The sequence below is a fragment of the Trachymyrmex septentrionalis genome, unplaced genomic scaffold (assembly GCF_001594115.1).
Source record: "Trachymyrmex septentrionalis isolate Tsep2-gDNA-1 unplaced genomic scaffold, Tsep1.0 scaffold121, whole genome shotgun sequence".
NCBI lineage: Eukaryota > Metazoa > Arthropoda > Insecta > Hymenoptera > Formicidae > Trachymyrmex > Trachymyrmex septentrionalis.
In genome coordinates, this window is record NW_017304341.1 from 591,855 (window position 1) to 606,791 (window position 14,937).

Sequence of the window (14,937 nt, forward strand, 5' to 3'; positions counted from 1 at the left end):
TTTCTCTAAACTTAATTTTTTCTAAAACAAACAATGGGAAAATTATACTTTTAATTATTTTTTACGTCTTCTCATTATTATTATTTTTTTTTTTATTACAATAAAAGTACAGTAAAATTTCACAAAAGAAAGAAGGATATATGGATATATTTCATGTTTAATTATATATGTTTATGAATATTTATATATGTATATGTATGTTTATATTTATATATAATGCATAAACAAATTTTATCAAGTGTTTTTTTGTTATATTTATTATTTAAAACAGTAATGATTTTTTTTTAATTATTGCAATAATTTTGTATTAAATAGTACTACAGAGTGCGACATAGCAGACTATTTGCGATGACTCTGAAGTCATTATCTTATCTGACCCATTTTACGTTTACCTTACCGTATCGTGTGCAAATACCTATACCTAAATAGCATTCGGTATAAGAATTTTTGGAAAACTATTCCACACAAAGAAAAAATTGTGGTCATAAATTATTTGAAGAACTTTATTCTAGTAGCATACATAATATGAGAGCTTCCGAGTTTAATGTCAATATTATATTTTTCAGAGTATTTATTCACGCTTTTAATTCAGATTATTCTCGATTATTTAAAATATCTTCACTATATCCAATTACTATATTCAATATATTATATTGTAATACCAACAGATCAAGAAATAATTTTTTATTGGCATAATAAAATTCCTGTCAATATTTACCCACAAAACATTATAAATATTTATGTAAGTTTCTAATTATGAATTTTTGATTATAATTATAAATCACAGGAATAAGAATCCAAGTCAATACCTAATTATAAACTATATTTTTGTATAAATACAATAATTATATATAAGAATAGATATATCAACATCTTATCGTATATAATGTAGACTACATTTAATTAGTTCGATAAATAAATAGAGACGAAATACATTAAAAAATGTATTATACTAAAAAATAATTTTACAATATATAGAAACAGAAAATAAAAATATTTTAATATTGCTTTTGATATGCAATTATCATTATTTTTTACGCATTGCAAACATCTGAGCACTTTATCGTGCATAAGTTTATGCATTTGTGAAATGCATAAAGCCATATTACAACGTGTACCTATTGTCATTATCTTATCTTTATAACATTTTAAAAATATAAGCCTTATCTTTGCTATAATTTCATATTTTCGAGAAGTATACTCTATATAAGATGCATCACTTTGTTTTTAATTCTCTCTACACCTGATCATCTCCTTTTAGAAAAGATTTATTTCAGAATAAGAATTTACCGATCTATGTATTTTTTTTTTAGTAACCCTCCAAATTAATCGATTATTATTATACAAATAGATGATCTTATTTTTGTACTTGCAACCAGATTGCTAGTATCTTCTTTTTCAATTGCACGTTAATATTTAGTAACCAGAGTTCCAAAATATATCTTCTATCCGTATATCTATCTGATTATCTATATCTCGCTGTCTTTATCCGAAATCTGCCAACGAAAACAGTCGCTAAACATCGTTCAACATCGTAAATCCATAAGCAGATTTTCGCGCGACCTGTTCAACACTGCCGCTTATTTACAATCATTCCCATTCGTCCACGCACTTCCTTTCAGCCGGACCACAGCCTCTCGTCGTCGCATCGACGCCCACGCAGTCGATCGGCAGCCACGACGCGTTCTTCAACGATCTTTCAGCCCACTCGCGAGCCCGAGCTTCTCTGGTCCCAGGTGGCGTACCGGTGCTCACCTGCCAGCACATAATTTTTACCTGCGACCCTCCACCAGATCGGGGACCAGCCTGGCCAATCGGCGTGCCCGACCCTGGGGCCCCACGCTCGGCGTTCGTTCTATCTTTCAAGAGAAGGTACGCCTCGAATAGCTCGCTCAGCTCAAACTTAGTTCAGAAATTTCGCTGTACGCCATAAACAGACGAGCGAACCGATTGCCCTGTCTGCGCATATTGCGCCGCGTGATCGTGCGCCTTGCAAGTGAATCGCGTTTTCTCTGGAGCATCGATAACAGTTCTGGTGGATCAGGTGAGTGTGTTGATTGCGATAGAGCTAACGCAAGACGTCACCTGGTCTTGGTTGATGACGCGGGATCGAATGATCGGCGAACGCGATCGGTCAAGATGGCTCCGATCTCACCAAGGATCCCTTGGCACGCTAAGTTAGGACGTGACATTGATCGTTTGGTACCGGAAATGTTATCTTATCGTTGTAAGCTATTTTATATTGCGTCGCATGATCGTCGCGATATTTCCCGATTGCTTTGTTAAAAATCGAATTTATCGTAGTTCATGATACTTCAATCATTGCAAAGGACTTTTCTCATCTCCTTTCCTTATTTGAAGTTGTATAAAACTTATTTCTATTGTTCTGCGTTTATTCGCAACTGTTAATATTTCAATTTAACACGCGGACTGATCTTTGTACGTTTATTAAAGTTTCCTTAATGTATGTGTCAACGGGATAAAATACGCGTTGAAAGAAACTTGGAGTCAGCTGCGACCCGTGTTTTCTTGCCAGCATTTTTCTTATCTATAAAACCTTGATGCTAGAGGACATCATAATTTACGCAATCAAAATACTCAGAATTTAACAAATGTTAGAGCGTAATAGTTATATTAATTGCATGTGGTAAGAAAATTCACATCCTCAACGTTATCTCGATACAAAGTAGTGACATGTTTCAAAAAGTTTTGCGTTATTTACATAAAATGCAAATTGTAGTCACGGGTTCTCGTTATCTCTTTTATGATTATGGCGATTAGTCATATCGAAAAACCGATGAATCAATTATGAGCAATATTTCATGTTATTATAAAGTTAAAGAGTTCCTAGCAAATATGAAATTGATGTTATTAATAAAATTAATTTCTCTTTGAAACTTAAAGCACATTAATTTAATAAATAAGCTGACATTATTTGTTATTATTTCGACGTCATTTTGACAACAAATAACATCAGCTTGTTTGCTGGATTAAAGTGCTTCAAGTCTTAAGAAATAGATCGATTCCAAAGTTACGAAGTGCGTATTCCGATCGCCATTAAATTACACGATCGGCAGAAAGTGCACTTGAGTCATCCTCATTTCCGATTCCATCCTTCAGGCGCACGCCAACGTGACCTGGAAACCACTGGTCGTCGAATGCAAATTCCGGTCGCGAAGATATCGCGTCGGTGCGAGCTAGCCGCGGAATTCTCTTGGTGCTCAGCGCATTCGCGTATTGCGCATAGAAATTCGTTTGTCGCTCGCTTGTAACGCAATTCACTCGGTTGTTGACTGTCGACGGAATGTCGCGTGTACTCAATGATCTCACTGTATATTTTTAGGCTTATATACATCGTTCGAATCCACATCGATCAGTCAGAAGGATTTCGGCCAACCTCTGTCTCATTGACTTTCACGAAACTTTCCATAAGACTCGAGCTCACATATCGAGCGAGAAAATCGGTAAATTCTTTGTAAATTGCGCTATCAGGTCGTATGATTGCTTGCGCAAAATTGAAGCGAGACATTTTAAAAGCATTAACTGGTCTTTATCATTCTTTTGCGTTATCTTAGATACGAAATTTATATTTTGTTGAAAATATAACTCCCGAATTAAATAATATTTTAAAATTTATCTTGTATAAAATAGAACAAGTATTTTTATAATTTTATTGCATCATTTATTTCATTTATTTAATTATGTTATTTATATTATTTATTTTATTTATTATATTAATATGCAATTATAATTGATACGTAACATATCCCTTAATCTATGCGCTAAATGCGATTTGCAAGCGTGAACATTTAAATAAACAAATCGGTTATGTAAAGAACTTGAAATATCATCTGCTACGCACGTGTTAACACGCAGTAGTAATGTGAATAACCACAAACAAAGAGTCTGATGGTTATTCTGATCACGATGGATGAAATCGATCCATTAATTTGTTTTTTTTTTTATCACACATTTATCCAATATCGTTCCGCTCATATTATTTAGATATATTGAAACTAAATTAAAAATTTGCTGTTTTATATTTTCAAAGATGTCATTGTCCATTAATATTGCTTTTGGCTTAAACTCTTCTGCACAAAATTTAACGTTGGCGCGATGCACTACATGTACGCGGTGTAGTTCAACTGGCAATATTATTATTTCGCTATACTACAATAATCTTTCGAATTGCGCAATGGCAAGGTCAGTGTCCATCCGTAGGATCTATTTTTACATGTAAGAAGCGCGATTCATATATCTCAGTCAAGTCTGATTGTGAAAGCGGACAAATGCGAGATGATAGTCAAGGTGTTAATAAACACATTACTATAAAACTATCAAATAAATTAAATCATTATATATTACATCTTATATTAAACGCTGTTATTTAAAATAATAATTACTATAATAATTACTATAATAATAAATATAATTCTAAATGATATATTACAAAGATCTGACAATAAGTTTTTCTTTATAAAATATTTTCTATTGAAAATTAAACCATTTTAAATAATAATTATGTTTCTATTAGAAGAAAATCAATTTAAAATTTATTTTAAAAATTATAATTTTTAAGTATTATATAATTATTATAAAATTAAGTTAAAAAATTATAATTTAAAAAATTACAGAATTATTATAAAATTAATATACAACAAATTACAAGAAAAAAAAGATGTCTATTTGAGGGATATTTATATATAATTATAAAAAAATACTAATTTTGTAATTTGAAATTATTTAGTGATTTATTATTTATTTTACGAGGTTAGATATAAAATCTTTCTTTTGCCTTGACGTTTTTATTTAATTTCGTCTTGAAGACATAAATATCGAATGGAAGAATGTATCGATTTAGTCTTTTTACCACTTCGTCTTTTTTGTTCCAAGTCGAAAGAGGAAAACATGTGCAATGTTCTAAACAATGTGCTTCAGCAATAAATTCTTTATCAACGTGATGAATAATGTGATGTGGTAAAGAGATAAATGATTAGTACGTGTCGCTTATATATACTGTTTCAATTTCGGGATATTATCAGTGTACAAAAGAAGAAAAAAGATTCACTTATGAAAATTTATCAAACAAATATTTCAGTTCCGCTACAATTTTCTATATAATTTCCATATAATTGTTTCTATTACTGATTGTAAATAACACGAAAGATAAAATAGAATCACTATCAATCAGAAATGTTGAACAAGATTCAAAGATCGTATAACCACAGAGAGTTTTATCTTAAAGTTTACCCTGAAAATATTAAAGTCGTGAGACAACATTGTATTTTCAAGAATTTTTAAATGTAAATCTCTTTTATTCATTAATAAAACTATAATAAAGTATAAAATAAGTTTGATAAATTTTAATGAAGTATATGATTGTATTGTATCACAATTACCATATTTTTAAGGTAAATTTTAAAAGAAAATTTTTTCCTTGCAGAAGTTACGTTAAATTAGTGGAATATATGCGATATTTGTTTTTTTTTGTATTTCTCTTTTAATATTTTTCTTTTAATTGGAAGCACATTTTCCAATGCTCCTGTTTATTGGCTAGCAAAGTAATTAGATTTTCATCTTAAATCAGAATTCAATCAATGTGATTTGTTCCGATTGTGTAAACTTCAAAGATAGATAAAGAGTTGTAAAGTTATATTTAATTATTCAATTAGAATGTATCGCTTCTTTATGATTCAAAATATATTGTAATATAATATTTAGTATGATTTTCCTAATTTTTAATTTGAAAATAACGCAATTCCGTCATGTCATAGTCTGAGTATCTCTAAAAGTCAAGTTTGAAAGAATAAGCGATATTCCCGGAAGATATATTTCAGTTCGGTTTACGTACTGTGCAACTATAAACGGCTATGCGGCAACAAACATAATTTTAATTCACCATGAACCATTCGCTATTGAATCGGGATGATTTTCTCAATGCCACGTGATTGTGATGCGAGGTCGAACTGTATATGGATAATGATATTTTGAAAGCATGATATGCAGCACTTTTGTATGTTTTCTAAAGCTGCATAAAAAAGCAACATCAATTTTTCGTCTTGTTGTAATTATATAAAAGTAAAATACTATAATTTAAATGATTTCAAAGAACTGGAAAGGATACGGGCAGTAGGAGTCAAGCGTAGAAGACGTCCCACAAATAATATGTATGTAATAATATCCATGAAATTTCTTTATTCACTAAAACGCGCTTACATGTTTCGACTCATGTTTTGAGCCTTTTTCAGAGACAACATAAACTAACATATTGTATATAAAACTGTGAATAAAAGTTATCTTGTCATAGTGAGCTCCCCTCTCTCTACCTCGAGAATTTAAATGCCAGAATTAAACCTAAAAAGAGTGAAAGAAAAAGAAAAAAGAAAAATGAATGAAAAAAAGGAAATAATGGAAATATCGAAATAGAGAATATGAAAAACTCATTATTAAACTTTTATTATTATTTTTTTCATTTTTCTTTTTTCTTTTTCTTTCACTCTTTTTAGGTTCAATTCTGGCATTTAAATTCTCGAGGTAGGGGAGCTCACTATGACAGGATAATTTTTATTCGCAGTTTATGTATGTTAATTTGTGTTGTGTTTCTGAGGAGGGCTCAAAAGCCGAAACATGTAAGTGCGTTTTAGTGAATAAAGAAGTTTCACACTTCACAACACACATAGATATATTATTTGCGCGACGTCTTCTGCGCTTGACTCCTACTGCCCGTATCCTTTCCAGTTCTTTGATTTATAAGGAGTCTTGATTAGTTCGATTTATGGATAATATGGATTTTTTTAGAAATCGCGAAGACTTTTTTTCGATAAAATTCAAGTTCCAGACGATACCGGAAAACGATAAATAAGAAATAATAGGTTTCTGTTATCGCGATGTTATACTAATTGCAAATGTACATAGTAACAGATAATTACAAATTACATCAATTGCATCACGTGTACTCAGAATTTTAAAAAAGTCTAATGAGTTTCGTCACTATGCAATATTTATTCAAATAATAGGCAACGATAAATGCTGATATACTGATATATACTAATATACTGATTTATGTACAGGTTGTTTGATAAATAATGATAAAACTCTCGTAAAGAGGTAGAGCGAACTAAACTATCGAAAAGTCTATCTATTTTGCAATTTTCGCAATAATTAACGAAGTATCATTCTAAAAATCATCAAATATTAATTTTCAATAATTTTTTATCAACTTTAGAGTATCAACTTTATAAAAAAACAATAAAAGACAAAAATTGTTTATTTTCTTCTCATAGAGTTCTAAGAATTTTTTCAGAATTTTTAATTAACTTTTTAGTACTTATTGATTTTCTTATTAAAAATTATTTTTCCAACACATAAGAAAATGTGGTACTAAAAAATTCTAAAAAAATTCTCAAAACTCTATGAAAAGAAGATAAACAATTTTTGTCACTCGTTGTTTTTCTGTAAAATTAATAATACTTGAGTAAAAAATTATTGAAAACCAATACTTGGCGATTTTTAGTAATCAATATTTTGTTAACTATTACAAAAATTATAAAATGGTATAGAACTTTTCGACTCAGTTTAGTTCACTCTACCCCTATGCGAGAGTTTTATCGTTGCTTATCAAATACTCTGTACAACAATATTTTTTAATAATTCTATAGATATTATATAGTTAATGCAATTATGCAGTTCTGAATTGCATACAAAAGAATGCATAAACAATATTCAACGCATAAACACAGATGCAAACATTACATCACACATGAAATTTTAATCGAAGAATGGTTCAAATTAGAGGGACTAACTAATAAGAATACAATACGTAACGTTGATTAAAGATATTCTACGGAATTATTCAGTTTTGAGAAATATTTGTGTTCCACGCGACAAGCGTAGGTGTCATCTCGATGTCATTCAAATCGAATGAAATACGTACATTCTCTACCCTAGCCTTGATCTCAGCGTTATTCATAAGCGAACAACCGGATAGCCTCGTATCGTCCATACGTAGCGAATACGAATATTGACATTGTGGCCATATCATCTGTGTTCACTACTTCCATTTCTCTTTCCCTTTTGCCGAATCATGAAGATCTAGAGGGTCAACGACGTGGATTGACCTCCAACGAACAGAGACGGTTAGTGACACACAAGGAAAAGCATCGTTGCAATAAGAAGCGCGAATTGCCTCGGTGATGATGAGATATCGTCACGGTTGATGATTTCTAGGAATTAAGATTCCTGCGGCAGATGCAGAGGAACTTAATCAAAACTAGACGCTCTCGAGGAGAGTTCTTGTGCGCAATTCTTATTATAAAGAATTAAGGTGAATAAGGTTAATATAAGGTGATAAAGCAGACGAAGAAAATACGATGAGTGTCTGTGTAATTTATGTGCAGTGTCACTTTCTAAAGAGAGTGTTTGGGGAAGTTCAAGAAAAATTGAAAAAAATCTAAAATACGCAACTGCCAGTTTGCAGACTGTACCGTTTGTTAACCATACGGTAAATTACAACGGGCAACAGCGCGGTCGGAGACAAAACAAATATGTTCTTCGAGTACAGAGTACGAGAGATAAATACCGATAACACAATGAGATAAAGCACAATATCTTTTGCGATAAAAAAGGAGAAACGACGCTTTTCTTACGAGTTAAACAACTTCAGATGCGAGACAGAGGATAACATTTATTTAATTAAAATGTTATTTGATACGTAAAAATAGATTTTTAAAATAGATTAACAATAGAATAACAATTAAATTAAAGATACCTCTTTCAAGAGTTCCAGTCTGCAAAAATACTTGTTTCGTATTTATGTAATAGTTGGTTTGTATTATTCTTCTAGTCTTTTCTCTTACTTGTACATGTACTGAAAATTTTTTTTATTACGTAATATATTTACTTATATTATATCATCTTATATTACAATAATACTTTAATTATAAAATAAAATAAAATATGCAATATTAATATTACATTTAAATAAAAAACTATATGAACCAACACCTTTATTTATATATAAGAGATGTTGATAAGAAACAAAATAATTTAAAATACCATTAAAATAAATGCATAATACTTATCACAATGTAATGAAAAAGTTACAAATAATTTCTATATTATATTAAATAAAATATAAGGATACGTATGTATTTATATGTATATGGAATAAAATATAAAATTGCATATATATGCCATTAAAGTTATTATACGTCTAATTATGCTTTCTAATGCAGCTTTGCATACAATTATTAAATTAAAGAGATTAAACACCCAATCTGTCATCGTAAGTAAATCGTAGCTGCATATGTTACTATTAATTGCAACGATCGCGCATTGCGTAAGTTTCAATTACGATGCAAAAAGCGTTTATGACGAAATAAATCATCGCGACTACAGAAAAAAAATATTATATACGAGTATACCGATCTTCCTGAAAAAATAGACTTCGAACGAAAGGAATGTTCCTCGCTTAACATTCTCGTTTAATGAGTAAAGAGATTTTATGATAGAAACTGTACGTAATAACCAACAAATAATTATCATAACCACTGGTATACTACACCAGTCAACTTGTACGTCCATTTGCTACGGAGACGCTAACATTTTATCAATGTCTAGAATTTCTAATATAAAAAGTAAAATTCTTGGACTAATAATAAAAAATTATTTAACTATGCTGTAAATTATTTAAATTGCTATCGATATAATCACTGTTATATCATTGATTGTTTCCAATTTTCTTTTAAGCTCATTCATGTTTACGAGAAGCAATTTGTCATTTAATTTAATATGTCAAAAATACAAATAACATTAGAGCGCTCTTGTATTAATTAGTTCTAAGTAAATCATAACTGTTTACCATGATAAAACGAACGACATAATGGACTTGTAATTCCTATTCAAAAAGCAAAGTATGCTTCTTCGAAGAACGCGTGTTTGCATCGTGCTGCAATCGGACACGCTCGCGTATGTCCGACGGAATGTGTTGAATTAAAGGTGTGGGCATTTGCAAAAAAATATCATACTGCATGCGCGATATGTTCTGCACGGCAATATCTCTTTGCATTTAAAATTGAAACGCGACTTAAATTACGATAGTTGCGCTGCAATCTCAAAATTATTATTGTTATTAGCAGAGGCTATTACTATGAAAGGAAAAGAGATTGATTAATACCAATGCAATATAATTGCTTCCTCTCACTCGCATTGCGTATGCCTATGCAAATATATAAGTAACAAACTAACTTCATTGATAGAGAAAACGCAATAAATTGATGAGTTAAGTATTACTTACACATACGGAAAACTGTAAATTTTTTTTCGAAATAAAAAATTTTCCAAAGAGTTACTTATTTAAATAATATTTTATGCATTGGAACAAAGTGCAAAAAATATTGTTATGTTTTGAATACACAATAAGTAAGAAAGAATGCCTGTACCGGTCAAAGCTGGTTCTTAAGTGCTTTGAATAATTTCATGTGAATTTGTATATATCGCGTGAAATTATTATATACGCATTCTTTCTTACTTATTGTGTATTCACATATACGGTCCTAAAAAATCGTTTGTTATTGTTATATTTGCTATTGTTTCAAGATAAGATAAGATATAGCACATATATTATTTTTACATATATTATTTTTTCAATGGCATTCCATCTTTTTTTTTTAGCACAAAAGAATTATACGTTTCAGGTATATAAATTCTCTATAATTATTTTTTAAAGATAAATTTTTTAAGTATATTAAAATAAATGAAGAAAAGCAAAACATTTTTAAGAAGTTTATCCTATCTAAAATCTGTGTTTTCATGCTTATCATATTATCAGTAATCAATAATCAGTATTATTTTCGCTCAATTGATTCTATTCTTCTGTATTTATTCATTTTTATACTTTTATCTAAATATAATATTTTCTTATTCCATGAATGTTTCCTTATAATTTACTAGTATCATTTCAATTTGAGTAGTATTAGTATTATCATTTTTATGAATCAAAATTGTCTAAATGACCGCTGTGACTCGAAAGCACCATCTCGAGACGTCGAGATTTCATGGACCTTTTTCGAATTAGGTTGGTTTCCTGCTCTCCTGGACCCGCCGGCAATTTGGGACTCGAGAGGAGGAGCTGACCACCTGCGCTTGCTTCGTTTCGAAGCAAGTAATTCTACCTGGTAAACCCCGCTGAGAGAAGCCGTCAAGTTATCTTTGAGAGATCGAACAAAGACTCCAGATGGAACTCGTGGATCCTATATTTAGCTTCCGCCTCTTAAATTCACGCGTAAACGCATACGTTTGTTCACTTTACGCGTTCAATCTTTCTCTAGATACATTCCACTAACGACAATGTGTCGATATTCATCTTTTCTCAAGAAATTTCTCCGAGTCAACAAAAAAGCGTCCATATGGCATTGAAAAGAACGGAAAGTTTCGAAGGGAACTGTGTGGACCCGAATATTTTCTTTCAGCTGGTCTCACTGAAACGTAATAGCCAAAACGGTTAGAGATCGTCCTGCTGCGAATGTCAAACACAAACATAATTCGCTTAATTCCAAGATTATTCGATTGAATAATCGAGAATTAAGATGACATTCTAAGAATGAAGAGGGTCTTAATCTTATCCTTTGTTCAATTCAGTTTAAAAGAATCATTTGAGAATATCGACATATGTCTGATCCGCACGTAGTCCAGCGATCGTTCGCCGAACGAAATAAAGCAAGTAAGTCTAGTAAGATAACTCCATTGTCATCAGATGACAAAAAGCATCTCGAGTGACTTGCGCAGCGCGTTGGTTGTAAATTCTTCGAGAAGTATAAATAGTAAGAATAACATTATTAATTAATATTAACTAGTCGTAATTTTTTCAAAATGCCCATCAAGATAAGATTGCCAAGTTACATTATTTGTTACTTCAATTTTGATTAAGATTCTAGTATCGTCTAGACATATAGCAGCTTCGAAAGCTTCTCAGAACTGATTTGCGTCTGACGTGCAAAAATAATTGCCCGATTTCAGTATTTACAAGTTACCACGATGTTTTGTATCGCATACCGATATATTTCTTACATAGGAGATACATGTTGCTGATAAACTATTCCTCGCGCTCCTGGCATTTACATCTCGAAGCTGAAATCCGCGCCAGGAAATTGTTTACGCGGAAGCATACGAGAACGACATTATACTCGCATAAATCTCGCTGTGACAATGAATGCATTATCAATTTTTGCCGAGTCGGATCAGCTTCAGGAATGAAATGCGACGCGACGCAAATAAAGTTGCTCGATATATCTGAACGACAACATGAGAGAGAAGGAAAGAAAAAGCAAGAGAGAGAGAGAGAGAGAGAACAATGAAATATTATTTCTTCGCCCTGTTGCTTCTTAATAAAAACAATTTTTACATTTTCAAATTCTTATGGATATATTCTTATAACCTAATTATTGTTAAATCTTACATATTTATTGTGAAGAACTGATTTATAACTACTTGCTGAATCAAATAGTTGAAGAAGAAAGTTGTTCTACAAAAATCCATTGTTAAATTAATATAAAGGCGAAACTTGTGAAGTTGACGTCTTAAAATCGTTTTTTACAAAGTCTCACTGCATTGCTCATCCTACGTCTCCTAATCTGTGTGTGTATCCACCTGAAAATTTCCAACTACTCCAGTTCTGGTCACACTCGATTGCAATGTTTCGTCGAGCACAGATTTTTTGGCCAGAGTGATACGCTTGTGGGCGAACATTGAGAACCACGATTGATAAAAACGTTCGGTTAAAAAAATCGATCTTCGTACCTTGTAAAGAGCTTATGTTATACAACCCTTGATAAAGAATACGTGACTAATAGAGGCGTATGTCAATTGAATACACGTAATGCATTTAGCTTGAACGCTACCTAATAAAAAAATAATTATGTTGATGCTTCAGTATTTTAATTTATACGTTGATGGATATAAGTTATTTAAATTAATCAAAACTCTTTGATTGACTCCTCATTTAGATTGTACATACTATAATCTTTTATTTCAATCGATCAACTTTCGCGAGACAATAATCCCCCTTCACATCAGTTACGAAGTTGTTCGTCCCACGTACAACCAAATACGTTCGTAACCAATGCAAACAGGTTTCTTCGTTTGTGCAACATTCATTATGTATAAATAATATTATAAGACTATTATAATAATATTATTGTAATGGAATAATTCCTGTAATAATTGTTGTGATTATTATTCACAATTTTTTCTTGTAAATTAATGCTCAATATATAATGTAAGTACAGCAGTTTATCAACTAGCTTCAGCATAATCAGCATTTATGTTGCATAAAAATGAGGTAAGACACATTGCGAAAAAAAAACGTGACATTTTTTTGTTTGATGGTATATTTCCTATGTAGAATATTTCTTTGTGTCTTTGATTGCGATAATATTATACGTAACAACGCAATATCATCTTTTTAATGACGTCTGCTTGTTATTATCTATTGACTATCCAAAACTAGGAATGTGCAATCTCCGGATCGATTCACTAAAAATTGATTTTTTGCAAAAAGATAACATTGAAATAGTTCTCATTGCTAAGAAAGAAAAAAGCGATTCCTTATAAAGAGATTGGTTTAAAATAGTCTCTTTTAACTAGAAAAATCAATTGTTCGCAAAATAGATTGATTTAAAATCGCTATTGTTGTTTGGGAAGATCGATTCTTTTGAAGATCGGAACATCCTTGTCTAGAGCATACGTTTTTTCATCTCCGTTTATCGAAAAGTCCATTGACATATGTCACCAGTCTATTCACATATGTGCCAGAAATCACGCCAGTCTGCAAACTGTCACGGTTATCTAACGTTAGCGTTCATAGGTGGGGCAGTAACGTTGTGCAGTAACACGAACAGTGGTTGCCTCGGGTGTACCTCATTCGTTAAAATCTCATCACGAATGGAGCAAGAGTTTGGATTATCCTTCGAGCTCGTGACGCGATCACTTTTGAAAATCATCGAGGTAAAGATATACTCTTCCACGAAAATTTGATTATTTGAAAGTCTCGATTATTATTTCAACGCTATTTAATAGGTAATTCGATAGATTAGAAATTTTTGAGCTAACAAATTTTTAAATAAATTATATTGCGTTTTTAAATAAATTACATTACGTATAAGAAGGATTACGATACTTCGTTTTTATAGCCATAAAATAACATAGAACAGTTAAGTTCCCTTTTACGTCTGCAAAGAGACATCAAAATAGCACATCCGGTTCGGTAGAAGAAACTTTAGTGTAATGATTCGAGGTACTCCGGAAGAAGTTTTCTCTTGTTTCTTTGTAAACTGCGAGTTTCCGTTCTTGCACTTGATTGCACTGACACGAACGTGACGCCCCAACGCAACACTCAATCTCTTTAATACAACTTAGCACTCTGCTACAGAAAAGTGAAGAATTGTTATAACAAAGCGTTCTATAGAGCATTATAAATTGGCCTGCATAAACAATCATGTACAAAAAGGAATAATAAATTCTGATTTAATAATAATTGATAATAAATTAGAATTATATTTTTAATAAATTAAAAATTACATTTTTTAAATGTTTGTAAATTTTTCCGTTTCGATATTTATGAAATATGTTTCGGAAAGTTCAACAGAACAATGTTTGCTTTGTGAAAGAAATTGGTCGGCAGATGTTATTTGAGAACGGACAAGAAAAAGTCTCACGTTACACAGGCCACTTTAGAAGTGATGCACTTCCTGTACTTCAATATAAAAAATTTTAAAGATGGTATTAAGAAAAATCGTTATTTAATTTTTTTTTTTAAATAAAAGTAAACTAAAGCATTCTTATAAATTAAAATTTCAAAACAAATAAAAATTCTAAAGAAATATTAAAATCGTATTGAATTAATTATTTATATGAAAAAAAATATATATATAAATTGCATTA

At 31.0% G+C, this 14,937-nt stretch overlaps 1 protein-coding gene across 4 annotated transcripts in view; it reads left to right on the top strand.

Moving 5' to 3' along the window:
• Positions 1–14,937, top strand: part of LOC108755007 (protein artichoke) — a 36,510-nt gene that overhangs the window by 16,458 nt on the left and 5,115 nt on the right. Inside the window, exons 1-2 of one of the 4 annotated variants that reach the window (XM_018497737.1) lie at positions 1,489–1,534; positions 1,623–1,872. Coding sequence is in view for 1 of the 4 variants with exons in the window: in XM_018497714.1 (XP_018353216.1) it covers positions 1,623–1,872 (250 nt within the window). In the remaining 3 variants the exon portion in view is untranslated. Of the gene's footprint in view, positions 1–1,488; positions 1,535–1,622; positions 1,873–1,894; positions 2,045–13,861; positions 14,002–14,937 lie in introns of those variants that run through there. The other 3 variants (XM_018497714.1, XM_018497722.1, XM_018497730.1) reach the window with 3 other exon arrangements.